Source organism: Cucumis melo, chromosome 8 (genome assembly GCF_025177605.1).
Source record: "Cucumis melo cultivar AY chromosome 8, USDA_Cmelo_AY_1.0, whole genome shotgun sequence".
Classification (NCBI taxonomy): Eukaryota; Viridiplantae; Streptophyta; class Magnoliopsida; order Cucurbitales; family Cucurbitaceae; genus Cucumis; species Cucumis melo.
In genome coordinates, this window is record NC_066864.1 from 32,021,022 (window position 1) to 32,048,664 (window position 27,643).

Sequence of the window (27,643 nt, forward strand, 5' to 3'; positions counted from 1 at the left end):
TAACATGATTTGCATTTTTTAGATGCAATTGTTGAATTGTTAGTCAAATTCTAAATTCCAAAAACAACTTTTAAAAAACTATAATTTTTAGTTATCAAATTCCAGCTTTTGGTTTTTTGAACCATTAGTGAAAAGTAAACTACAATAAACTTCTTTTTTTTTTTTTTTTTCTTTAAGTGAAATTTTGCTTAGAAGGTAAATGTTTCTTAAACAAATGGTGAGAACAAAATTAAATTAAGTAGACAACAAAAAGAAAAAAAGAAAAAAGAAAAAAGAAAAGTAAAATTTGTGACTAAAAAGGATAGTGCTTTTAATCAAACTTTTTCAAAAAAGGAAAAAATAATTGAAGAAATTTGTATGAAGAATTTGAAATGGGTTTGAAAAAGAAAGCGTACTCGCTGCCTCACTGAAACAACTGTCCCCATTCCATTCATTAATATTATTATTAATAAATAGATTTAAAAAGAAGCAAGAAGCGCGTGACTTTACAACACTCTACTTCCCCCCCCCCCCCACCCCCTCTGCCCTCTGTCCTTTTCTTTTTTCTGAACAACGGTTAATTATGTTTCCATTATTTGCTAAATTCCCCTTTCCATTTCCCTCTTTTTTCAATTCCCCCCATCATTTTTCCTTTCCTTCTAATTATTTCCCCACCTTTCTTCTCTATTCATTATTTCCCCCCCCTCCCCTCTCCCCCTCTCTACCTTAATCATTCTTTCCCTTTTTTACTCTTCACCCCTTTTCTTCTTCAACTTACCCTCACACTACCCTTTAACCTATATTCAATTTCACGTTTTAAATTAATCGCCAATTATAAAATTAACTTTTACTTACCATTGTACTCTCAAACATTTATAATTAAATTCTCAAATTTTAGTTGAATAATTGGGTTTTTAAATTTTTTATTCTATTATAATTTGACCCCTCAAACTTATCATAATTGTAAAATGAACAATTAATTATGTTAAAACTTAATCATATAAGTTTGAGAAGTTTAAAGGTATAATTATAATTACTATTATAGTTTTTGTAATTTGGTCTTAAATTACTAATTGCATCAATCTAACCATTTTGTTTTATTGTCATTATCGCTCTATTGTATTTAAAATTAGTTAAAAAAATATTTTGAAATATAATTTATTTTCCACATTCATTTTTCTAGATAAGTAGAGAAAAATAAATGAAGGCAGCAAATGAAAAAGTAGCTCAATTTTAATCAAAGAAAAATGCTACCATCCATTTTAGTTCTCACATTTCTCAATAGTTTTATACAAATGTGAATATGTTATCTATTAATAGTTTTGAAGCAAAACTACAAAAGAGTTTAATTCACTTAACATAAAGTTAATTGGAAAAAGTTTGAAGGTTTTGGTAAGGAAAATTTGGGGGAATTGGGCAACCTTAAAGCCTAATTACACATGAATTATTAAATCACAAGTGTTATTTTCATTTTAGTTAAAATTTTACCCTTTATTCACATTTAGATTGATGGATTAGGTTAGGTTAAAATGGCCTACAGTTTAGGAAAAACCTTTTCTTTTCTTTTCTTTTTAGGTTTAAATTTGTCACATGTACGGATGCTATAAATAAGGATAATGTAGAATTATAGAACTCAACTTTTGAATTCATAGCATAAACACAAATTGCACTTAAACTTAACTTTATGAACTTCTTAGTTATACTCCTAAGTATTGGTCACATGACCTCATACATTCAAATAGTAAAAAAAAAAAAAAAAATTAAACAACTTTTTAGATGAATAGGCTAAAAATAAGTAACCATATATTCTAACCTATTGAGTTAAGTTTTTGGATCAAATGTTATTCATTGTTCAAACATATATGGAATTATATGGCTATCTTTCGTTCAAATTCATCTATTATTTGCAAAAATAATTTCTTTATTATTTTTGCTTTCGTGTAAATTTTTTAATCTATATATTCTAGTATTTTCTTTCCAATAGAATGTGATAGTACAAAATTGAATCATTGAAGTATAAGAAATGTTACATGTTTAATGACCAATTCAATTTTATTGCAATCTACGAAATATAAGAATCTAATCTATTGTCGGTAAGTTGATAGTACACAATTAAAGTATATCTATATTGGTACGTGTAAATGACTTTATACTTGATTGGATTACACGAGTTTACAAGTCCTCAAACTTCATATAACTTTATCCTAAACACCCAATAGTGATTAGATGGTTAGGGTAAGAATGAGGAAGATGAGCAGTGAATATTAGAAAATGAAGGGGCATATTTGAAAAGTGAAAGAAGATGAAGGGCATGGTGGCAAAAAGAATGAAGTAAAAGAGTGCATTTAATTTCCTCAACCTCCGAGCCCACCCAACACCCAATGTCCTATATTCTTTACTTTCTTCTTCAGCTTTCCATCTATCTTCAAACCCTAGTGAACCAATAAATCAATACAAACAACTTGCAGAAAAAAAAATAATAATAAAGGAAAAAGCTTCATTCTCAGTTGAAGAACATGTTTTTACTCCACAATCCAAAGCAACCGCACTAATCTCCTTAACCCACAAATCATCTCCTTCAACTTCTCACACACTTCATTCATGGCCGCCTTTCATTTCTCTAACCCTTTCCCCTCTCCCATCATTTCCATCTTCTTATTCTTCTTCCTCTTCTTCAAATCTATCCATTCTCTTTCGTCTCCCTCATTTTCCCTTTCTGGGTTTCATGGAGATCCGCAGTTTGAGCTGAATGTTGCTCTGTACGGCGGTGCGGCTGTTGTCGGCGGCGGTGCTCTCCAGCTTGCCAGTTCTAGCGGTGGACGAATCATTTACAAGAAACCCATCAGGCTTCTTCGAGGTAAACCGAGGAGATTGATGTCTTTCTCTACAGATTTCTCGTTTTCTTTATCTCCAAATTCAGGGGAGAATGGATTGGGGTTTGTTATTGTTCCTAGTAGTTTCAATGTTAGTAGTTTTGGTGATGGACCATTTGGGTTTCATTTTGGATCGGAGATGAAACAGAAGTTAAATATGATCCTTGTTAAGTTTACTACTTCTTCTGATGCTGAAAATGGTGATCTGATTAAAACTTTGGTGGGAATTGATGTGGGTTATAAGAGTAATAAATCATTAGCGGATTCAGGCAATTTTTCAAACAGTTCGTGGGCGTCAATTAGAGGGAAGAATTTACACGCTTGGATAGATTACGAGGTGGGTTCTAGGCAATTAGAAGTAAGATTAGCTGAAAACAGTAACAACAAAAGACCATTTGCGCCATTGCTTTCGTACCCAATTGATTTATCTCAAATTTGGGGTGAAAATGAGGAAGTGTTGGTGGGTTTGAGTTCATCAAAAGGGAACCCATCCCAGCCATGTTTGGTTTATTCCTGGAGCTTCAAGGTCAAGAGCATACCAAATTGGATGCATTCAGAGCCACTCGATCCAAAGACAATCGCCGTTGCGAGGGAATCGGATCCGGAAAGTGTTGTTAAAGAGGAGGGGAAGAATTGCTTGATGAAAGTGGTAGCAGCCACGATTTTTGGGACTGGATGTGGGGCATTGACAGCTTTTGTTGGATTGTATTTATGGACAATCTTTGGCAATAGAAGGCCGGTGGTTCCGGAGGAGTTTGCTGTGCAGCAGATGGATGTTAAGTACAAGAAAGTTGTGGTGTTGGATAAAGCCATTGAAGATGATGGTAGTAGGAATGCTGATGTTTGAATTTGAAGAGAAGGGAAAAGAAGAAATTTGTGTTGTAAAAATCCAATTATGTTTTTGTTTTATTTTATTGTATTTGAAGAGGGTTTTTTTTTTTTTTTCCTTTCTTTTTTGTGTTGTTGTAATTTGGGTATCAATTGTCTAAAGATGTAGTTTTTTTTTTTTAGTTACATTATGTGCAAATGGAAAGCCATTCCCATCTGGCTAATTGTACTGGGAATGTAATTACCCATTTAATGGAACCAATCCTTTTAACCCACCCCTCAATTTGGGCTGATTTCAACCTGTGGGATTTTTTATGAATGATCCAATTCTAGCCATGTTAATACTTAATTGCAATGATCCCATTTTAGAAAACTAATCGCACTCATGTCATGTCACAAAGCACTCTGCCACTGCCTAGAAACACTAATGCAAATTTTATTTTTAATCACCAGATTGTTAATTAAAAAAGATAAAAAGAAAAATGCCAATGATAGAATATTCAAAGTATGTCATACTTTTCATTTTGTAAATGACTTTTTTTTTTTTAGTATATCGTGTGTATCAAGATATCAAGTGTATTGTGTGTATTCAATAAATATCACGTTATTTCTCCTTTTACTTGTTTAGAGATGTAACTGAGCTCAACTATTACTTGTTTAGGGATGTAACTGAGCTCTATAACTTGTTTAACTTTCTCCTATTACTTGTTTAGGGATCCAATAGTGCTCTATAACTTGAACAGAATGTCAATTTTCATTCTACATAAATGCCTCTGGAAATTGATCGTCCATACACAGACCTCTATTTATGCCACAGTACTCTACATCAACAAAACATCAGTTTTCATTTATTCTCTAGTGGTAGAAATCAGTTGTCCATACACCTCCCTCCAACCAAAAAGATGCAAGTTACAAGTTTAGTCCAAACACAAGAACAAAGCGTCTGTAAACCTTAAAACTTTTTGGAACTCATTATTTAGCTCCAAATAAATTATATCCTTTCATTAGAGTTGAATTCAAATTTTCAGTATTATTACCTATTTGGAAAATTCATCTCTAGTATCTAGTCTTTTATAAAATATGTGACCATAAACTCACGAGTCCAAGAGACATTCCTATTGTGCTACTAAAGGGATCCTTTAATTTTCACTCCAAGGACGATGAGCAGTGATGATTTAATGCCATCATTCAATGCAAATATATCTGAATCATAATTCATAACACAACTTTCCCGTGAAAGCAAGCCATAAAGAGAAACCAATAAATCATATCAGTTACCTGCAGCTGCTCTAGATTTCTTTTTCTGGATTTAAACATCTTCAATGTATTTGATCAAATAATTCAACACTACCAAACAAGAGAACAAAGAACAGTAACACATGTCTACCGTGCGCGGCTATTTAAATCAAAAGTGATGTTTCACATATGGGATTCGAACAAAATTCATATTATGTAGGTTAAAAATTCAACTGTCCGAAGACAAAATCAGTTCAAAAGTCAAGCACATAATAAAAGACAACAGAAAAATAGACAAATCCACATGACTGGCAACAGATAGTTGCAAGAGTTGCAACATATTACATCCCTACAAACATCATTCATAAAACCCCATCATTATACTATCTTCTTCTTACACATTATCTTCAACGTCATCATCTTCTTCTTCGTAATACTCATCTTCGGCTGTGGCGTCTTGGTACTGCTGGTACTCAGAAACAAGATCATTCATGTTACTTTCAGCTTCAGTGAACTCCATCTCGTCCATTCCTTCTCCTGTGTACCAATGCAAGAAAGCTTTTCGTCTAAACATGGCAGTGAATTGCTCGCTCACACGGCGGAACATTTCCTGAATTGATGTGGAATTTCCAATGAAGGTAGATGCCATCTTCAAACCAGTTGGAGGGATATCACAAACAGTCGACTTGACATTGTTTGGAATCCACTCAACGAAGTAAGAAGAGTTTTTGTTTTGCACATTGAGCATTTGTTCATCTACTTCCTTAGTACTCATCTTCCCTCTAAACATAGCAGAGGCGGTTAAGTAGCGTCCGTGTCGTGGGTCAGCAGCACACATCATGTTCTTGGCATCCCACATTTGTTGGGTAAGCTCGGGAACAGTCAGAGCTCTGTATTGCTGGGAACCACGAGATGTGAGAGGAGCAAAACCCACCATGAAAAAGTGGAGACGAGGGAATGGAATGAGATTAACGGCTAGCTTTCTGAGATCGGAGTTGAGTTGTCCCGGGAATCTCAAACAGCAAGTCACACCGGACATTGTTGCAGAGATCAAATGGTTCAAATCACCAACTGCTCCAACCACACATGTGAAACAAATTAGTACAATGAATAAATTAAACCATCTTCTTTCCAACAATACACTAGAAAAAAAAAACATGAACCGAAGATGCATTTTACTAGCCAGATCTCATCATTAATTTACAACAACTATCAGCAGATCAGCTTTAAGGCAGTGTATTAAACTCAGTACATGCTAGAGATTAACAAACAAAAAGCAAACTACTAAACAATATGATAAAAGTAAAGAAGAAAGTTCAAGAAGCTAAAACGAAGTCAGATCTTACAGCTTGGAGTGGTGAGCTTGAGAGTACGGAAGCAGATATCATAAAGAGCTTCGTTGTCAAGAACCATGCACTCATCTGCATTTTCAACTAGTTGATGAACTGATAGAGTAGCGTTGTAAGGTTCAACAACAGTATCAGACACTTTGGGAGATGGAAAGACAGAGAAGGTAAGCATCATCCTGTCGGGGTATTCTTCTCTAATCTTGGAAATCAAAAGAGTTCCCATTCCAGATCCAGTTCCTCCTCCTAGAGAGTGGCACACCTGAAACCCTAAAAACCCCAAAACCGCACCAACGTTCAGCCAAAATAAAAGAGATAAGTACAAAAAGAAAAAAAAAACACAACCAGAAAGAGAGTGAGGTGGAGAGCCAACCTTGCAAGCAATCACAATTCTCGGCCTCCTTGCGTACAACATCGAGAACGGAATCAATAAGTTCAGCACCTTCAGTGTAATGACCTTTAGCCCAGTTGTTTCCAGCACCAGATTGACCAAAAACAAAGTTATCGGGCCTAAAGATCTGTCCATAAAGGCCAGATCTGATACTATCCATAGTACCAGGCTCAAGATCCATAAGAACGGCACGAGGTACATACCTACCACAACTGGCTTCATTGTAGTAAACATTGATCCTCTCAAGCTGAAGATCGGAATCTCCCTGGTACTTTCCGGTAGTGTCAATGCCATGCTCGGCACAAACAACTTCCCAGAACTTAGCACCGATCTGGTTACCACATTGGCCACCTTGAACATGAAGGATTTCTCTCATTTTGGGAGAAGGAATTGGGGGGATGGAGAGAAATGAAATGAGGTTTGTAGGGACAGAGAGGGAGAGAGAGTGAAGAGAAATCTCTTTACAGAGAGAAATGAAGGGTTTGGTTATAAAGGGGGGAGGAGAGAGAGAGAGTGAGAAATTAGGGTTTTTTTTATATATATATATCTTTTGTTTGTTTGTTTGTTTGTTTGTTTGAAGTTTTGAAGGGTTGGAGGAGAGAGATGAGGTGTGAAATGGCAACGGGCTACCTGGTGGAGAGGTAACGGTAAATGAAATGCGCTGTAAGGGTTTTTTTCAAAATTTGAAATTTGAATTTGCATTTAACAGCTGGAAAAGACCCGGCAATTTTCCCCAAATCCAATAAATATATTTTATTTATTTATTTATTTATTTAAATAAAACTAAATATTCGGATATGTGTGAAGCTGTTAACATTTTCTATGAGTTAATTAAACACACACACCATAGCTATACTAAAAATATATAAAAACGTCCATGTGAACTTCTCTTCAACTAAGATAAGAGATGCCCGCTTTACTTTTATTTTAAGAAAATAATAATACTAATACAATTCTCCGTAATTTGTAGGAGTGTTCAAAATATCTCATAACTCCACCGACCTAATTATCCAATTCAAATAGTAAGCTTTTGGGTTGGGTTGAATTGGAAAATTGGAGAAAAAAATAAGTTGAGCCAAGTTGCGGGGTTGGGTTGACTTAGCTCAACCCAATTATGATATATATATATATATATATATTCTTGCATCTTGAATGACAATTTGTTCTAGGTTAAAAAACAATACTAAAGTTTATCTAAACCATGGAGAGATAAAAAAAAAAAAAACAACCCACAACTTTTTTTATAAGTTTTAGAATAATAGGTTATATCAAAATTCATTAAGTAGCTGTGGTTTGCGTTTGGATGTTTGTCTATGTTACTATTGGGTGGTTGATGCTTATATCAAAATCAGTATTTATATATGGAAAAGAAAAACAGAGTGTAAATATGTTTTTGCAAGAATTGCTTGTGACAATAAACTAACTAGTTTTAAGCTTTGTTGGGTGTAACATGGCCTAAATTTAAATATTTGAAACTATTATTACTTAAATATTTTGTATTATACATTTTTTTTTTTTTGTATAGATGGGAGTTTCATAATTTTCTTTCTTTCAATTTTGAGATATTTTTTGTGGAGTGTTTGTTTGATATTTCTAAGTTGAGATGGTGACATAGATTTCTTTTTCTTTTCTTATGATACACTACTTAGCTTCATAGATGGAGATGTGCTATTTAATTTTATTTGTCACTACTTAGCTTCATAGTTGGAGTTGTGCTATTTAATTTTATTTTATTTTAGAAAACAAATAATAAGGAATTTAGGAGAAATGTAGCTCTCAATGTGAGTTGTAATTTGTGATTTGTTATTGTGTTTTTATTCTTTTGAAAACAAAATGTCACTTCTCATTCCATTCTTCTAAATTTTTTTTTTTAAAAAAAATCAAATTAATTAAAAGGAAAATCAAGAACAAACTTGGGGATTGCCTTTTAGAAAAAGAAATATATAAGTTTAGTGGGGAAAAACATTGGTTTTGTATATTACGAGTAATAGTGATAATGAATGGAATAAATCAAATTTAGGTTTGAAATTATTTTTTCTCTATTTAGTAAAACAATCGTTTAGAATATAAATTCTTATAGCAAAATATTAAATATATTGGTAAAATGTTAAATAAGGTAGGAAATAATTTTTTGTAATATTTTATAAATAGTATTTTTTGTTATATTTGAAAATGTCTCAACTTAGTCACTATTTCATCGTCCAATACTTCAACATTGACGAAATTGTGTCAAAATAAGTTTAGTTCAACTAACTTCTTCATACATATATCATTGAATATCTTAGATTTGATCCACCAAATATAAATATTACTAACAAAAAGTGTATATTTCATATAAACGAGATAGAAGTTTGAATTTTCACTATTCGTTGGACTAACAAAACGTTATCTAAAAATTCATCTCTTCATTCTCTCATTCCACTTTCACCGTTACAAACTACATATTCAATATTTTATGTTTTTAAGTTGATTTTTCGACAATTAAGGACCAATCATAGGTGACCTCCAAATTACTACATGATTCATAAAAAACCTCTGCATAACCTATAGAAGATCTTGTCATCTTATGGAGAAACTTTGCAATGACTCATAGTAGAACCTTACAGTTCCACAAAAGAATATAAGGGCCTATAGAATCCTATGAAAGACTCGTATGGTCTCGTACTAAAGGATTGTAAATAACCTCTATTCAATCATAAAAATGACAACAATAATGACTCCAAGCATCATTTGCATGTAAGGATTCGACCTACTTAAGAAATGTGGACAACTTATCAAACACACACCAAGATTTTTCATTATATTCACTACTAACTCAAAGTGTCAAAATATTGGCATCACACTAATGTTCAAATTACTTTATATTGTAAATAAAAAAATGAACACTAATTTTGTAGCAGTCATCCTTTTATATATATATATATCAAACGATGTTAGATATATATGTGAGGCTTTGATTTTGGTTATTATTGCTATTATTTGTATAGAAGGAAATGAGGAGAAAGGATATTAAAGATTGTGGGAGAAAATCTAAAAAAATGAAAGGTTAAATGTGACATTTAACAATCCAATGATTTACCATTCCACCTTATCCTATGTTAGTGTGTTACCCAAATATAGAAGAGGAAGAGTTAGACAAATATTATTTGGGATATTAAAATTAGCACCCACCCCTTATATAGGGACCTATGCTCCAATTCTCTTAAATGGAGAGGGACATTTTTGCAACCTTTTCTTTTTTCTTTTTTCTTTTTTAAATAAAATATGAAGAAAAATCTCTTCCTTAATATCACACACACACACACACACACACAAATGTAATTAGAATATGATATATAATGAAATTTGAAAATATCTATCTGTCATACTCATAGTCTTAATTTTACACCTTCGAATCACATAATTTGATAAACAATAATTCCTTTATTTTCTTTTTCTTTTTATGAAAAAAAACCAATTGGACCTTAAAATGTATTGATTAAAATTCTGAACTGATGATTATATATATCAATTTAAATTATTTTAGTTATTTTTATAGTTATGTTTTTTTTTTTAGTTTTGTTATTTACAATGAATTCCCAATAAGGTGAATTATTTTAGTTAAATTTATAGTTATGTTCATTTGATGATATTTTAAGTTAATTCAAAATTACCAACGTAAAACTCTTCTTCCCCCAAGATATAATTAAAGTAGCAAGATAATTATTATTACACGATCTTAAAAAGAAACAAAAACAAAGGACAAGATAAAATATCTCTATCTATGTCTACATCAGTTTCTCTAATTTTCTATTGGTATTGGATTGATATGGAGTTATTTTAAAATTGGTTAAATCAAGTTTATGTTTGAGTGATTTGGAAATTGTTGAAATTACTTTTAATTAGTTTAAAGTTGTTTAAAAACTTATACTTGGTCAATCAAATATAATTTATAATTTAATTTTACATTTTTAAGTTGTTAATTCTTATGTAATCAAAACTGATTTTGAATGATTAAAATTATGATTTATTCCTTCTCACAATCAATTCTAAAGTATACATACATTCAAAAACTGAAATTAAATTTTGAGAGACTAAATACATGTTTTTTTTTAATGATTTTTGTCCATTTCAAAATCACTTAGAAAGAATCTGAAAGTTATTAAAACTGATGTTTTTCTAGAAATACCTTTTTACCGGCACAATAGTAGCTCGGAATTCCCCTCTTTGTTGTTAATATTAATAAAAAATTGAAAATGATTTTAGATTCTCATCCAATGAAATATAGTTTGAAAGATAAGAGAGAGTGATGTATATGAAGCCAAACTTTGAAGCAAAGCAAAACCGAGAGGGTTCTCACACTCACTCTGAAAAGCACAAAGCCAAAAAGTAAAGGTTTGGCCAAAAAGATAACCCATGACAGAAGGCAACATTTGCCAAAGTAAATAAATTTACACAACAAAGAAAGAAGAAGAAGCCACCCCATTAGGAGAATTCAGAATCACATCACAAATCTATGAACTGGCAATGGCAGTAGCCACCCATGTGATGTGGTGGTTATCTATATCTTTACACCTTCAACCACTCCAAGCAAGGACATAGCCCCCAACAGAATCTTGAAGGGTAGTAATCCTTCAAGTAAACTTCCTTACTCAAACCAACAATGTAGAAACTGAAAAACCTACCACGCTCAGCCATTGTGACACGGGTCACAGGTACAACTGAGATGATATGTCGTTCGCATATGACACGTGCAGTGGGAGAGAAAGGTGCTCGATCTGCTATGACTTCAGAAGAGAACTTGTTGAGGAAGAAGGAATCTGCAAAGAAAGCTGGTGTACATTGATAGGCTTGTGTGTTGCATAACTGAACCCCTTTGGCTCTGTGGAACACTTCGTCGGGTACAGATGCTGCTCCGCTCATAGCGCTTACTTTTCGAGTTGAAAGTGTCCTCCTGAAAAAGAAGAATTCCTTTCTTGTTGTTGTTACACACATCTTTCAACAAGAGAGAATATAGAATCTGGTTAAATAAACAATCCAATTAATTTGTTTACACTACTGTTGCAGTCTTATTAATCTACAAAATGTGTTCCATATTCCAAATCCCAAATCATGATAAGAGGAGAATAGGAAGGTCGACTGACAAAAACTGTGTACTATAGCCATGAAAATATGGGGTAAAGGAACAATGGGAAAAGTCAGATTCTTCATGTGGGGCTAAGCCTTGAGAAGTCGTAACGTGGGGTGGGAGCAGATTTCATCTACTTGCAGCTTTCTTTGTGGTAAAGGGGAAGAAACTCAAGTTCATATGCTTGTGCAGTGCCACTATACCGAAAAGTCATGGACCGTGGGGCTTTTGTTTATCACCTTTAGGAAGTACTTGGGGAATAAGAGAGTTGGAAAATATAGAATTGTGAACTTCATTCCTTGTTTGGCCCAAAGAGTTTGTGGGTTTAACAAGCATCGATTTTATATCTTATCAACATTTTTAATATTGTGGACTCTAAGAGTTTGCAATTCCATCCCTTGCCTCAAATTCTCCTTTAGTAAGCTCTAGTTCAATTGTTAATATAGCCGCTAAACGTCTCTTTTGGAAAGTATGAATTAAAACAGAAGAGTTTTCCATGATAAATTCAGAAGCATGTAGAATATTTGAAACTATCATAGTTTTTGTGGGTTTTCTTTGGAGCTCTTTGCACCGCTATCGTGGCAAGGATTCTTTTTCTTTCATTAAAACTAACCAACTGGATTTCTTTTCTTTGTAATCCCTTTCCTTCTCCGCTTTGGGTCGGTCTCAAATTTCTCTTTTTATTGATCATATGAATGTTACTGTTGCTTCCTATCAGAAAAAGAAATTATAGCTAGGGGAAGAGCAAGTTCTAAAAGATGTATCAGAATTAGTATGCACACCATCTAACCACGGCAACACTCCGAGTCAAAAGAGAACCGGTATGTTGGCAAGTCTCGCACTTAATTAGGCCACGAGATCCACAGGTTGCACAAGGAAGTTTTCCCTTCCCATCACATTTTGCACATCTGCACATGACAAGAATTATTCAGCATATACAAAAATAATTAAATTTCAAACAAAAGTTATCAAAATATCAAATACAATGGTAATGCCATTTTGAGTTCAAAGCGCTGATATCATAGCTATACATCAAAAGTTTTACAAAGAGTCTCGTGCAAAAAGCCACTAGTCTAATAACCGCACAAGACATGAGAATCTACCGTTAAATAACTTACATGGTGTCAGATCCATCTCTATGAGCAATCAAACCCCGACCATAACAAGAAGGGCATTGAACCATATGATTTTCAACGTAAAATCCAGGTTCTTGATTTGCATTACATGTCGGACATACAAGATCTCCTCGTCCTGCACAGACTGCAGAGTTTTTCAAACACAAGTGTTAAAATCGAATGATAGTGAGTCTAATAAATGTTTAGCATTGTTTTTGGACCCATAAAATTTCCACTCAAGTTACTAGGAATCATCGATGGGTTAAATCAGAAATTCCCATCAAGTAAGAAGTAAAAAGCATTCCAACAACTACTTATCTAACTTCCAGGGTCATCACCTGAACACTTCTCAACGGTTTCTGAATGGGGAATCCTTTTCCTTGATTCTTTGGAAGGTACAAAAAGAAGAGGGAAGTCAGATTTCAAATCCAATTCCCAGATTCCAAGTTCAGGTCCATTGTTTCTTCCATCGATTGTGCCACCTCTATATGGCTCAGTTTCTTTTATAACATCCCTTTCCTCAATAAAAGTATCCAGAGTTCCCACATAAACATTACAGTCTTCCACAGCACTGATCTTCCACCTACGAGCAGGACGACTTCCCCAGCAACAACGATGACCAACATGATCAATAAGCAGTTCTCTTATCTCTACTTCATCCAATATTTGTCTGCATATAGGTCCATTGAGGAGCCACATTAATGATTTGCTATTGAAAGATAGACTTCACTCGTCACCAAAGAAAGCAGGGGTTGTCTGAAGACTGTTTTGGATAAAGAGTTTACAACTTTTAAATTTTTATTGGAACAAAAATTAAGTAAAAACATGTTTGAATAAAGGTTTCTTCAAAATTATTTTCTCTTGATTTTGTTTCTTTAGGGTATTTTCATAAATGATCTCTACCATCAAAATACAAGTACCAAGTCTTTTAAAATATTGATTCTAATACACAGTAAACTTAACTCTTAGCAAATCAATCTTTTCGAATGCATTTCATGAAACAAAAACAAAACTGCTTTCAATACAGCCTCTAAGCTTTGAGATAACTAAGGCCCCATACAAAAACAATTTCAATTGTAATTTTCTGTTTTGAAAATTTATGTTTGTGTTCTCAATTTCTCTCTTGACTTATCCTAAATAGACACTCGATTTCCTAGTCAAATTCCTAGAACATAGTTTTCAAAACTTAACTTGAACATACTAGGAAAGAAGATAAGAAAACATAGAAAATTATTTATGAAGTAATGTTTATATGCTTACTTTTTAAATTAAAAAAAATGGAATGGTTATCAAATGAGGTCAGAAAATTTGAGTAAGAGTCTCATCATACAAACAAGAGAATTTTGAAATGGCAGATGAATAATGAGCATGTAAAAATTAACCGGACTTGTTATAGACACTATTTTCCCTGCCACAATTATTACTGTCTACTGATGGGAATACTTAACTCAGGCAACGACCATATTTATCAGCCTATTCATTATCTAGTGATCTACATTTCTCAATGCTGTACAAAAGAGAAACTAAATCCTTTACCCTTCTTACCTTCCTAAACTATTACCGGTTTGAGCAAACTCTCCTCCATAGCCACCTTGATAAAAGAGAACTTGATCTGCAACAAACAGCTATTCATCAACTCATCCATTATGATTTTCACAAGAACAAACACAACTTTACGATCCTAAAGATTTTATTTTATTTATTTTTATTTAGTTTATAGATTTTAAGATTTTAGATATCAATTAATATTTATCCCTTTTATTTCTACTAAGTCAAATAGTATTTGGTTTGATTCTCTATAATAGTGGTTAGTGCTTTCCTTAGTTTTTGAGTTTTTTTAGTTAAATTGTGAAAATCCAGAAGGAATAGGAAGAATTGCACACGTTGAACTCTCCATAAATCAATTGGGAAGGTTGGGAATACTCAAGGTTTGAGGTTTAGACTCGCTCGAATGAATTTATAATCATTTGTATAATTTTATTATAATCTCTTTTCTTCCTTCTATTTCCTTTCATCTTGATTTCGAATTGGGTTCGTAACAGCAGCAAAATTCTTATGATTGTAAGCAATGTTCATTATTTCTCTCAATTTCTAAACAGAAAGAGTCAAATCTCTGACCATACTTAACAGGAAGCAATTCATAATCTAAATGGAAAATTCAAGCAATGAGTAATATCATCAAAGTCCAAATTTCTCTACTAACGCTAAGTAAAGCTTCCATAAAAGCTCAAAATCATTAATACCCACAAATTGATCTTCCGTAAAAATCAATTTCGTACCTCTAGGATCAGGCTCCGGCGAACTAACCAATGCGCCATGAAGTGAAGGCGGGTAATAATGAGAAACATTAGGCGCCGATCGAATTTCTTCAACGCTAACTTGGGTTCCTGCAAATGAATCGATGGGGTTTGCAGAACCAGTTGTTCTCAAATACTGATAATGATTCAACTGATCCCTCCCTCCATCTCCCAATTCGCTTCGATTTTCTTCTCGAAACCATGGTGAAATAAGAAATGGGGAGAACCCCACAAACAAAAACTGTCAGCAAAGCCAATTGGGTGTCTAGAATTTTCGATTGCAAAGAAAAATGAAAGTGTACCTGAAATCAAAGGTTCCTCCATGTCCGTATCTTGGTGGACACGATTTGGGACGGAAGAAATTAGCGTAATAACAAGTGGGTTTCCTTCACAGCGAAGAAATCAATCAAATTTTTGGTGATGCTATAGGATTTGTGACGCTGATCTTGATTTTTTGATATTCCTCCATTGTTTGGTTTTTTCTGTTTGGTCCACGTATTGATGGAGTTATTTCCATGTCTGTCGTCTTCCGTCGGTTGTTGGTCTTCCTATTCGAATAAAAATAAAAATCGATCTTGTTTGGACGATGGCAATTTTCGTATATAGAAGATCAAAGAAGAAATGTCTTTGAATTTAAAGTAGGTGAAAATTCTGTTTTATCATTTCAAAGTTATCTCTCTTTTTTTTTTTCTTCCTTCTTTTATAATAAGCTAACAAGATGAATAAGAGGATACTTGCAACTTCGAACTTCAGTAATAACTACTCGTAAATAACTCAAATGAGAAAATGATAGGATGGCAATGTTGTAGTTGTTGATGACTAAAATTTTCCTATAAATTATGCACACATATATCCAATTTTGTATTGTTCGTTTTAATTTGACAAAAAAAATTCATGAAAAGAACGACAATTTAGATCTGAGAAAATATACAATTAGATAATTGAACGGATTAAACAACTCAATTAGATAATTGAACGGATTAAACAATGACGAATATCAACTGTAGTGCTCCTCGAAAAGCATATCAAAGAATGATGATATGAGTGGCTCATAAAGCTACTAGAAGCTCAATAATTATTGATGGTTTAATGTTTCTCTCCTTTTACATCTTCTTTTTTCTCGGTGGTTGAATCTAATCGAAGAGCGATGGTGGAATTGTTTAACTACTACTTGAATTTCTTTACTCAATGTTGTAGTTATTGAATCAAGAATTTGACAATTGGTTGGATTTTGTCTTAACTGTGTGTGATATGGATATTGTCCGAGTAATTTGTTAATCATATTACTTTTTGGAACTCTTTTCACTTTAGACGATGTTGGTGCTTGGACTTGCAATTTCTTAAGTTAGATTTTAAATATCATTCTTAATGGTTTGTTAGTTTATTTGGTCATTCAAATAGGGAAAAAATCTTTTAATCTCTAAATTTTGAAAGAAACAGAGACATATGAAAGATTGAGCATAAATGTTGATATAATATAAGATGCAAGCAAATATTTGAAAATGGATGGTATGGCTAACATATATCAAAGGACAGTAGGAAACAGGAATGGATTCTCATCCAAAAATGAAAGCTCCTGAATATGGCAGCCCTATTTTCAATGCAAATGCAAGTGGCCTATAACTATTAACTGTTAACTTTCCATTTTGTAAATAATTTTATTATTATACTATTTTTAAGAATATCCCTTCAAAAAATGAATACTAGATTAGAAAAGAACAAAAAGAAATAATATCTAAAAGAATGAACATTAAAGAAATTTATTTAATAATTTTTTAGTTGAGGTAGTTATTCTTCGACTTACTCACACCAAGATGTATCTATGGCTTCAATGGACAAGATCGACATCTCGATTTAATTAAATTCTGAATCTACATTGGCCACTTAGACTAGAGTATGCTTGAGACATGTTTTATTAGGAATTTGGTGAGGCTCAATCTTGCTTGAGTCAGGCATAATAGCTTGGGCCAAGTCCTAACTCATTAGTTAATATTTCTCCTAAACCCTCTTTAGTCTGATGTAGTTGTCCTAAACGTGAATATAAGGAAAAAGTTACAAACATTATAAAGATGTACAAGAGACGATATTAAATGTTTTTTTCAGGAATTGTTTGGATCACATATATTGTTTTATGAATATAGATATTAAATATACGAACTTTGAATGTATGAATTTTAAATGTTTAGGATAATTAGTGTATATATTTAGACATACAAAATAATTGGTGTATGAAACCTAAAAAAAATTGTGTTTAGTTCAATAATTTGTAAAAAAAGGAATAATAATTAATCACTTAAGTTGAGATCAATGAAATGTAATATAAAAGAATTTATTGCTATATTAATTAGTTCTTAGTTAATAAAAGAAAAAAAAACCTTTTAAGTATACACAATTAAATCAAATAGTGAAAAAAATAAAATTAAATAGCAAAAATTAATTAGAATATGAACAATTATGAAGAAATAGGTTATGGTTTGGAGATAGAAGTTTTGAAGCAGCCACATAAAACCACGTCACCTCCAACTCAATTTTGCTTTGTCCAGTTGGATGGTCAAGATTGTCAATTTCCACGTGGGCATCTTTAAATTTGATAGTCAATGTTGATCCATAATCCATATAATGCGCCACACAATTAGCTTTAAAAGCCTAAAACCCACTTTATTATTTTTCTTCTATAAAATATAAAATATATTTAAGTAACAAAATTAAAACAATTTATAAAATATATTTAAATTCAAAATAAAAAAGACTGTTTTTTCCAAAAGGAAATGGAAAAACATTTTAGTAGCTATATCATTTTCACATACTAAAATTATAATTTAAATACACTTAAATTATTAAACATACAATCTAAACAATATAAAATGCATGTTATCAAATAATAATTAAAAAAAAATCTTTCCAATTTTTTTATTTTTTCTTAGCGAAAATTGGAAATAGCAGAGATTGTCAGAGTGGCGTAGTAGACCGAAACCCAAGAAAAAGGAATTGCCAAGACCAACAAACAAAGCTTCGCTAACCCCATTTCTTTCTCGTTTTCCTTTGCTTTTCCCCAGATTCCCACCTCAACGACGAGACCCATTATTCTTCTTCTTCTATTCCTTTGTTCTATTTTGATTTTTGTTGCTTTTCTCTCTGAATTCCTCCTGATCTTCTTCTCTCCGGTTCAGTCTAGTGGGTTTCTTTTCTTTTCCCCTTTGGGTATTCCGGTTTAGCCATGGTTGCCGATTCGAAAGGCAAATCGGACATCTCATTTGCCGGCACTTTCGCCAGCAGTGCTTTTGCTGCTTGTTTCGCTGAGGTAATATATTACATACATATTCTGCGCTGCATCTTCTTAAACCCCCCTTTTGGTGTTTGTGTTCTGTAGAGTTTCTTGTTGAAATTTTGTTTTTGTTTACTTTTTTATTTGGGGTTAATGAGTTTAGTGTCTGGTGTGTTTTGTAGTTGTCAAATTCAAATTATAAACTGGGTTTGTGAGATAATTGGCTGATTTTATCTCCATCTTGACCATTTTGAACGTTGGTTAGTAATGTACTAGGATTGGCTTAAGCGATTTTGGTTTTAAAAAGGTTTTTTTTTTTTTTTTTTGATGGGGTTGAAGTTTGACTGCTGTTTGGAGGGATCTTGACCATCATTAACAATTGGAACTGAATTTTTATTACTTTGATTGATTGAAAGTGTGATTTTGCTACTATTTGATTTCTTGTGTTTGTTTGGGAAACCATGGAAATCGATCTATATTGTTGTTAACGTTTGCTAGGGGCTGTTTCTTGTTTTTAGAAATTTGCTAAAATCGTACAAGTGTTCTTAAAAGGCGGAATGCTAAACAAATAACATAGCTACCTACGAGTAGATATTTTGAACTTAATGATCGAAAACAGGTAATTGAATCTAAAAACAAAATTGTTATGCTTTATGCACTCAAGAAACTGTTGCGATCTTCATCCACCTTACATTGTTGGATCTTGTAATGATTTTTGACAATAATTGGCATGCATTTGATATTGATGCAGATATGCACCATTCCATTAGACACTGCCAAGGTTAGGCTTCAGCTGCAAAAGAAAGCGGTTGCTGGTGATGTCTTACCAAAATATAGGGGCATGCTGGGCACAGTTGCAACCATAGCCAGAGAAGAAGGTTTGGCGTCCTTGTGGAAAGGCATTGTTCCTGGATTGCATCGTCAATGCTTATTTGGAGGCTTAAGGATTGGGATGTATGAGCCTGTAAGTTTTTGAGTCCTGTCTGGCCGTCTCTACTGTTTTGTCTTTTAGCTCATATCTAACACAAACTTTTATATTGTTTACATCACAGGTCAAAAACTTTTATGTGGGCAGCGACTTTGTTGGTGATGTTCCTTTATCGAAGAAGATTCTTGCTGCACTGACAACTGGTGAGGATGGATTGAACTTGTTGCCATGTGGAACAGTTTTTCTTGAATCCACCATTGCATGTCTATGGTTGCAATATTTGTTTTTAGCATTCATGCCTGTGTTTCTTGTTGAGAGCGATAGAAAAATTTCGAAGTATCAGGATTTAGAGTTTCTCAAATATCAAATAATAACAATAACAGTAAATAAACCATCCATAAAGAAAAAGAATTGGCCTATAAATTCTTGATCAAGACATGCTCTTCGTCATTCCTCTTCCAAGTTATAATAGTCTGTTAAAACTCTTATGCAGTCATGTCCTCCTCATTGCCTTTAAGCTAAAAGAAAACTATGAATAAGTGGATGTTTTGATAAGATTGAACCAGAGAAAATTTGAAATAAAGGAAGAAACGATTTCATTGGCTTTGGAAGTAATCGGGTGCTAAATAAACATTTCTTCCAAGTGGTTATTGTATTCAACTCTCGCTCATGTTTTAGAAACTCAACCAATTTGATGTAGTAAAACTAGACTATTTAAAGATCTGGTTAGAATGACCCTTAAGGGCTTGAAAACAATTTTTTGAACTTATTGTTTCTTTAAGTACTCAAAAAGATGTTCCATACAGGGTTGGTCAACTAAAATAATCCAAAAAAAAGAAGGAGCGGGAAGTTAATTTAATAATTTTCCTATCCTCCTCCTGTTAACAGGTGCTTTAGGGATCACAATAGCTAATCCAACTGATCTTGTGAAAGTTCGACTTCAAGCGGAAGGAAAATTACCTCCTGGTGCGCCTAGGCGTTATTCTGGGGCATTGAATGCTTATTCAACCATTGTGAGACAGGTTAGCCATTTGACCTTAAGATCAGAGAAAATTTTGTTGCCATTTCCATTAGCTTGATTTTCATATAACATATAGGAAGGAGTTGGTGCTCTATGGACTGGCATCGGACCAAATATAGCAAGAAATGCGATTATAAATGCTGCAGAACTAGCAAGCTACGATCAAGTGAAACAGGTAAAGGCATTTGAAATTTGTGTTCTTAGAACTATTTTTGTTTCCTGCCCTCAATGCATCACGTGAAATAGGTAAAAGCATTGGACTTTTTGTGCCAATTTTTATCTTATTCTGTTTGTTGCAGACAATTTTGAAAATTCCAGGTTTCACGGATAATGTTGTTACTCATCTTCTTGCTGGTCTTGGAGCTGGGTTTTTTGCCGTATGCATTGGCTCCCCGGTCGACGTGGTAATCTTTCTATATCTATGATATAACACCTCTTTCATAAGGGTTTTCTTCTAATGGTTTCTAGGTGTCACACTCTCTTTCGAATATAATTCATGCCGATTCATGGGACTCGAAGTCATTTGCACATGATCGATCATATATCTCTTTGACAGGTGAAGTCAAGAATGATGGGAGATTCAACTTACAAAAGCACACTTGATTGTTTCATCAAGACTTTAAGAAACGATGTATGTTTTCTTACTCTTCCTTTGTTTTCATTAACTTACTTGAGTTTGTTTCTTGATTATCTGTTTGTTAAATTAAAACAAAGTAAAAATATATTATCTGGGATTTTCATTTTGCAGGGACCTCTAGCATTTTATAAGGGCTTTATCCCAAATTTTGGTCGGCTGGGATCATGGAATGTGATCATGTTCCTAACTCTAGAACAGGTACTTCCTTTCGACCCCTATGCTCTTGATGTCAAATTGTCATCAGCTACACAATTACTTAAAGATTATAAAACATGTTTCTCAGAAACATTCTTTTCTTTTCCTTCTCAATTTCCAATACTAAATCAGTCTCTAAAATTCAGAAACCTCAATAACTCTTCTTATTTGGGTTAGAACCAAAATGATTGAAAATTAAACTAGGAAAGAAGCAATACGTCAAAAAGAAAGAATTTGCTGATTCTTTTTCTCCTGTCTGAAGATAACCAAGAATTGTCAAAGTCATTGTTATCTAATTTTCTTCTAAGAGGCAATACATACATGTAATCTATTGAGTCATTGTGATTCAATTGTTTGTTATGTGATAGGCCAAGAAGTTTGTGAGAAATATAGAATCTTCATCTTGAGCTATGGGGGAAGTGTTGTGCAAGCAGGATTGCTCCCTTTTCAAACCATTGCTAAGAGAATAAAAAGCACCCCACAGGAATAACTTTTACTTTCTGTGCTGATTCCATTGATGACATTAAATATTCTGCTCCGGCCATGTGAGAGAATAAGATGAAAGTAATCCTCAGACCGATGGTTCTTTCTCAATGTTGCCATTCATTTTCTGTACTACGTGCAAAAGAATTCATTCTGCTAATCAGAGTGACAATGGTCTAGACTACAATCTTCTTGTATTTTAGTCCATTTGAAACATCTTTAAACGAAATTTTTTGAAGTTCCAGAGATATTTGGCCTTTTTATCTATTTACCTTCAGTTAGGAAGCTCAAATTTACTTACTTAATATATTGATTGTTTGGCCTAGTGTGACATACAGGTTGTGTGGGTATAATAAATAACTTTAATTAGGGTGATTGCATACCTTAGATTGAATATCTTACATATATTTTTTAGTATCTCAACACCTTGTGAGAGTCAAACAAGTTATCCAAAATAATTAGATGGTATATTTAACATGCGCTTATATTTGTCTACCATGCAAATTACATAAAAAAAAAAATAGAGGTCTATTTTTAACCACATGCGTCATTGAATAAAACAAAAGCATCTTACCTAAAAATAATCGCAAATAATCTTAAGAGAGTTCATTGTTCAATAAAAGAAAGAATTAGGAAAAAAACATAATCTTACCGATACTAAAACAATCCTAATCTCTTCTAATATCTCTCGTTTCTTCTTCTAGGTCTTCTGATTCTTTTAATGTCTCGTATCTTTCTTCTGCCAAAATGTTTTGAAGTAAATCGAAATTCAAATATTCTATTTGATGCACATAGACTTCTTTTGATTTTTGGTTATGATCTTTCTCGTTGATTTTCTTCCTCGTACTGGAAGGATTATACCAACAAAAAGAAAAAGTCATAATTAACCATACACAATAGCTCTCCATCCTCAAAAGGCTTTGATGAGGGTAAGGGAGCCCCGATTATTTGGTATGTATCAATAACAAGTCGTTGGTTATGAAAAAAGTTGCACAAACACTACCATTAAATTGCTTCCAGGATTCATGGGAGGTGGAGCAAGGACCAAATCCAAGACAAGATCTAAGACATCACTTAATTCAATTTGTTCAGTCTCTACATTTTGAAAGTAGAGCATGTATGATATGCTCATTTTTTAATCTTTTGTTATTCCTATCCGGTAGATGCCATCATTCAAGTAAGCACCGTCGCCGCAGATGTGAGGAGGGAGAGAATGGAGTTGCCTCTGTTGGTTATCGTTATGATTAATTTCACTTCTACTAACTCGAAACAATTACAATTCAATTGTTTTGTTGTAAGGTTAAAACCTAAATCAAAATCTACGTCTGGTAGTATATCAAAACGACATCCTGGGATTAAGATCAAGGTAATTGAGATCTCTATTGCATATGAAAAGAAGAAGGCATTTGCGTTTGTAAAAAAGAATTAACTGAAATAATGAGCATAATCTATATATAAAAGCTTATATGTGGAAAAACTTTTTTTATCTCCGTTATATCCATTTTCTTAATACATTATCTATGTTACTACTTGGGTTTTATAGTAATTCTCTTTTTAAACCTTAGTATTTTGTTTTTACAATAAAATAATAGGCTTTTAATGAATAATTGGTATTAAATATCAATTATGGGGTTTGCTATTAAAAAAATTTTCAAGTTGAAAACAATAACGTCTTTTATTGTTATTTTTAATTTAAATTTGAGAAGTTTACATTGAGAATTATTGAATGTATTAAAATAGATTCTTCCTTTTCCAAGTTGCTTTCAATTTCCTTCCTCTTTACCAGTATAAAACAATTATCTCTATTCACATAGAAGAGGGTGAATAAAATCTAGAGATTAATCTATCAATAATTGTAAAGTTTTTTAGTTTGTATCTTATTTTATCACTTATTATGATAAATTTTAATAAACAATTTATTATTTGAGAAATTTATTAGGTTTTCCTTTCGTTCAGTTGCTTTCTCCGTATTATTATTTCTAAATGTTGAATTTACTTAGTTACAACTTTGGTTTTATTATAATTGTCATTTTCATTTCATTTTATTATATTTATAATTAATTATTGCTTTTAACTGAAAAAATGAATATTAAATATTACCTTCACTTTTATTTTCTCAATACCCAACAAATAATTAATAGTTAATTGTTTTTATTATTTTTTTTTGCAAAGATTTATTTTAAATAATTAATAGTTAATTGTTTTTTCATAAACTAAGCTTAATTTCTTTTCCATTATTTAAAAATACTAACTACTAATTATTTATATTTTTTTTCACTATTTCTATGAAAATGACAATAAAAAACACTCGAACCTAATGAAATTTTAAGTTGTTATTGTTTATTTATTATAAATTTACATAAATGAATTCTCAAAAGTAAAAAAAAAATCCAAATGTAAGCTTTGGGAATATGAAAATAATTAGTTGTATTTTTTAAATATTAATTATATAATTAACGATTCTATATTTAATTATATTTAATAACTGAATTTAAGAGTTATTGAGCTCCTAGTTTTACAAAGAGTTATCATCTACTATCTTTTTTTCGAAAATTTTAATTCATTTTTCTTAATTTGTTTGTTGTGTATTTTTTTCTTAATTCATTCTCTCAATTTTTTCAATAATACATAGCAATATTTTTGTATTAATAAGATATGTATATATATTTTGACAAATGTTGTTAAACTAAGGTTTCAATCATTTCGAGTTCCATATGTATTTTTAAGTTATTTTATATAATAGTCTTACATCAATAATAAAAGGTTGTAATCTTTTTTAACTCTTTTGCTATAACATTTTTCAATAAACCTTCTGGTTATAACTATATCTATGTAAAGTCAACATTTCCTTTTATTCAAAATAAACTTTTTTTTTGTTTTCTCATAATTCACTTAGTGGTAATTTTGTCATTCAATAATAAATATGTAAAAAGGTTTCTCCCATAATTTTATTTCTAAACGGTTAATAAAATAATTTTATGTATTTTTCTAGATTTTTAAAGTAGTTAGAATGATTCTTAAATTTAATCATAATTAATATTATAATCATTCATTATTACATTTAAGTAAAACAACTTAATAAATAAATTAGTTACTCAACAACGAAGTTACAAAATCATTTATTATTGACTATAAAAATTCATACTATGCTATTTATATAAATTTCATTTTTTTATATACTAAAATAAAATGACAAATTTCACGTGCAATATACGTGTTACTAACTAATCTAAAATAAAATAATTCCAAGTTTTAGAGACAACCCTCAAGTTCACAAATTGGTATGGAAGCCCTCTTCCTAACTATTATCCAAATCTCAACAAATTACTAATTAATTTAGTTTCAAAATAACAATGAACCCATCTCATTTAAGTACCCAGAATTTGGGCTCTTTTTTTATTTAATTATTTATGAATTCAAACATTAATTGTGAATTAGATTCATATTAAAACTACAGATTAAAATTTAATGTATATAATACACATTAATAGATAAATTTATATTTGAATATGATTCAAATTCGTATTAAATTAAATATAAGATAATTTAATTAAAGTTATAGGTTACGTGAGAGGTTCTTTCATGTATTGGTGTTATAGTAGATATAGAAAATAGAGAAAGTTTCTAAGCTATAGTGCCCTAATACCGGTGTTATAGTAGATAAAAAGATTTCAACTAGAATAAGTCCCTTTTTTTTTGTATTTTTTTTATAAAGCATGTTTAGCCTTATAATAATTTATTTATGTATTTTTTTTTTTTCAAATGTAATGATATTTTTAATTTTTCAAATAAATTAAGTGTAGGGTTATGTTAAATTATTCTACTTTTTTATCCGTTCATTGATATCTTACAATTCTTTTTTAGTATCTTAGTGTTGTGAGAGTGAAACAAGTTGTGTAATAAGATTGAATATGATATTTTATTATTATAAATGGGAAACATAGAAACTTTAATTTACCACTTTAGACATGTTTTTCATTGTAGTGAATGGGAATGGTATGGATCATCTAACTTTATTTATTGTATATTTGTGAATCACAAACCGACCTTAGCTCAGTTGGTAGAGCGGAGGACTGTAGTTGGAATTTCATTCCTAAAAGCCATCCTTAGGTCGCTGGTTCGAATCCGGCAGGTCGGATTTTACTTTTTTTATTTTATTTTATTTCATTCTTTCCTGTAAGTGTCATGTGATAAGTAAATATTTGTTTATAATATTTTACATGTTCTTGTGTTTTGTCATTTTTGCAAATTACATTAGGCTTTTCTATCCACGTGGTTGATTAAAACAAGATACAATCTTATCTAATTTTAAAAGTGTTTATCGTTCAAAAAGGACTAAGATCCAAAACAACGTTCAATTTGTTTAGTTTCAACATTGAGAGCATGTATGATATACTCTTTTCTTTTCTTTTTATCTTTTGTTCTTCCTACCCAATAGATAACTCTATTCAGGTAAGCACCATCACTACAGATCTGAGGAGGGAGAGAATGGAGTTGCCTCCGTTGGTTATGATTATGGTTAGAATAAGTTTTGCTTCTTCTACTGAAGGTTAAAACATCCATTATTGACAATTTATTGTTATGGTTACCATCAATAAAGAACAAGCGAGTAACTTGAAATAATTTGTATTGCTTCCTTGTAGGGCTAAAACCTCATCCAAAGAAGTGAATATCATTGTCTAACTCAAGTCGAGGAACTTAGAGAAACTCATTAGTTATAGGATTGAATATGTCATCACAACGAGAGTAAAAGGCGCATTTACAAATAAAAATGAGGTTTTTGCAGGAATTATTCACCATAGAGATAAAGGACCATTCACCATCAAAATTTAATGAGTGATTTAGTTTTGATTTTATATCAAAATCTACGTTTAAATCCAAACATAGTATTAAAACAGATATAATGCATCTTAGGATTAAGACTATTGCAATCAAGATCTCTATCGCATGTGGAGAGAAGGAAGACATTTACGTTTGTAAAAAAGAAATCACGAGAAGAATGGGCATAATCTAAAAAAATGATTCCAAGTTTAGAGACAACCGTCAAGTTCGGCAAATTGGTGATGACAAACTCTACCCAAGACATATCATTTCAAAACTTTCAAATTCTTTTTTATGGAGTATATTATTTTTATAAAATTTTCGACGACATAATCTTGAAAATTTGAAAGCCCAATTTTCTAGAATTCTTGAGGTGAGGAAATGAATTTTTTGGAAATATGGGATCAATCTTCAATAGGTTTTATCTCAATAGGCTATTTTATGTTTATTTAATTTGATGTTTCTTTACTTCTGTTTTTACTTATCTAATCTTTATAGATCTTTCTATTGAATTTTTCAATGTTTTAAAATTCTCATAATTTAAATTTCTCTACGTTTTAAAATCTTTCACAAAATTCTTTTTAAAATCATCTAAATTCTTTTTCTTTAATGTTATAATTTTTTTATATTTTTCAAATGTTAAGAATTTAATCTATGAATTCATAAAGTTTCTTACCCCATCTTTTCTAATAATTTTTTTCTTAAACAAAGTCATACGATGGAATCTAGGATATTTGGGAGTCCGATTTTCTTGAATTCTTGAGATGAGGAATAATATCTTTGGGAGTCCGAGATTTGATCATAAGAAAAAAATATTTTAATTAATGTTTTTAAAAAATATCTCTTTATTAGAAGGCTATTCCTAGGACATATTTTGAAAATTTGTACTAATGTCTCACTTTTTTTAGGTTAGATTTTTTTTTCAATATAGTCTAATTGATGGAATGCTCTATACTTATTTTATGAGATCATTGCTTCAAATATTGGAGTATGGGGTAAAATAAGACATTATTCTTTAAAAAAATTAAAAATATTTTTAATTCAAGATTTGAAATTTTGGCCACTGTTTTCTAAACAAATGTCATGGGATGCTAACACTCTTCTTCATACACAAATGACTC

The 27,643-nt window shown here is 31.6% G+C and overlaps 4 protein-coding genes and 1 non-coding gene across 5 annotated transcripts; 3 read left to right on the forward strand and 2 right to left on the reverse strand.

The window, feature by feature from the left end:
- The first annotated feature begins 2,321 nt into the window (after nucleotides 1–2,321).
- LOC103490949 (L-type lectin-domain containing receptor kinase VIII.2) lies at nucleotides 2,322–4,022 on the forward strand. Its single transcript, XM_008450712.3, has one exon. The coding sequence runs from the start codon at nucleotides 2,581–2,583 to the stop codon at nucleotides 3,697–3,699; it is 1,119 nt and encodes a 372-aa protein (XP_008448934.1). The 5' UTR covers nucleotides 2,322–2,580; the 3' UTR covers nucleotides 3,700–4,022.
- A 1,086-nt stretch (nucleotides 4,023–5,108) lies between these two features.
- On the reverse strand, nucleotides 5,109–7,340 carry LOC103490956 (tubulin beta chain-like). Its single transcript, XM_008450721.3, has 3 exons — nucleotides 6,636–7,340; nucleotides 6,263–6,532; nucleotides 5,109–5,987 (listed from the first exon to the last, which is right to left on the reverse strand). The coding sequence occupies exons 1-3, from the start codon at nucleotides 7,027–7,029 to the stop codon at nucleotides 5,311–5,313; spliced, it is 1,341 nt and encodes a 446-aa protein (XP_008448943.1). The 5' UTR covers nucleotides 7,030–7,340; the 3' UTR covers nucleotides 5,109–5,310.
- Nucleotides 7,341–10,944: 3,604 nt separating this feature from the next.
- On the reverse strand, nucleotides 10,945–15,824 carry LOC103490964 (uncharacterized). Its single transcript, XM_008450732.3, has 7 exons — nucleotides 15,475–15,824; nucleotides 15,155–15,361; nucleotides 14,421–14,487; nucleotides 13,214–13,545; nucleotides 12,879–13,020; nucleotides 12,543–12,668; nucleotides 10,945–11,586 (listed from the first exon to the last, which is right to left on the reverse strand). Exons 1-7 carry the CDS (start codon nucleotides 15,494–15,496, stop codon nucleotides 11,202–11,204), a joined length of 1,281 nt encoding a protein of 426 aa, XP_008448954.1. The 5' UTR covers nucleotides 15,497–15,824; the 3' UTR covers nucleotides 10,945–11,201.
- A 2,251-nt stretch (nucleotides 15,825–18,075) lies between these two features.
- On the forward strand, nucleotides 18,076–21,949 carry LOC103490980 (mitochondrial uncoupling protein 1). Its single transcript, XM_008450752.3, has 9 exons — nucleotides 18,076–18,473; nucleotides 19,189–19,401; nucleotides 19,490–19,568; nucleotides 20,254–20,387; nucleotides 20,463–20,561; nucleotides 20,686–20,790; nucleotides 20,943–21,017; nucleotides 21,135–21,221; nucleotides 21,587–21,949. The coding sequence occupies exons 1-9, from the start codon at nucleotides 18,390–18,392 to the stop codon at nucleotides 21,623–21,625; spliced, it is 915 nt and encodes a 304-aa protein (XP_008448974.1). The 5' UTR covers nucleotides 18,076–18,389; the 3' UTR covers nucleotides 21,626–21,949.
- Nucleotides 21,950–25,743: 3,794 nt separating this feature from the next.
- Nucleotides 25,744–25,839, forward strand: TRNAY-GUA (transfer RNA tyrosine (anticodon GUA)). The gene is made up of 2 exons: nucleotides 25,744–25,780; nucleotides 25,804–25,839. It is a non-coding gene; the product is annotated as a tRNA-Tyr (tRNA).
- The last annotated feature ends 1,804 nt before the right edge of the window (nucleotides 25,840–27,643 follow it).

What these genes read in the sequence shown, in the direction of transcription:
- LOC103490949 (XM_008450712.3), top strand. Translation starts at nt 2,581, where the DNA reads ATGGCCGCCTTTCATTTCTCTAACCCTTTCCCCTCTCCCATCATTTCC.
- LOC103490956 (XM_008450721.3), bottom strand. Translation starts at nt 7,029, where the DNA reads ATGAGAGAAATCCTTCATGTTCAAGGTGGCCAATGTGGTAACCAGATC. An exon ending in GAATTGTGATTGCTTGCAAG is followed by an intron (nt 6,533 to 6,635) that starts GTTGGCTCTCCA and finishes TGGGGTTTTTAG; the next exon opens with GGTTTCAGGTGTGCCACTCT. An exon ending in CAAGCTCACCACTCCAAGCT is followed by an intron (nt 5,988 to 6,262) that starts GTAAGATCTGAC and finishes TGGTTGGAGCAG; the next exon opens with TTGGTGATTTGAACCATTTG.
- LOC103490964 (XM_008450732.3), bottom strand. Translation starts at nt 15,496, where the DNA reads ATGGAGGAACCTTTGATTTCAG. An exon ending in GGAGGAACCTTTGATTTCAG is followed by an intron (nt 15,362 to 15,474) that starts GTACACTTTCAT and finishes GGTTTCGAGAAG; the next exon opens with AAAATCGAAGCGAATTGGGA. An exon ending in AACCGTTGAGAAGTGTTCAG is followed by an intron (nt 13,021 to 13,213) that starts GTGATGACCCTG and finishes AAAACTCTGCAG; the next exon opens with TCTGTGCAGGACGAGGAGAT.
- LOC103490980 (XM_008450752.3), top strand. Translation starts at nt 18,390, where the DNA reads ATGGTTGCCGATTCGAAAGGCAAATCGGACATCTCATTTGCCGGCACT. An exon ending in TTGCTGCTTGTTTCGCTGAG is followed by an intron (nt 18,474 to 19,188) that starts GTAATATATTAC and finishes ATATTGATGCAG; the next exon opens with ATATGCACCATTCCATTAGA. An exon ending in ATTCAACCATTGTGAGACAG is followed by an intron (nt 20,388 to 20,462) that starts GTTAGCCATTTG and finishes TATAACATATAG; the next exon opens with GAAGGAGTTGGTGCTCTATG.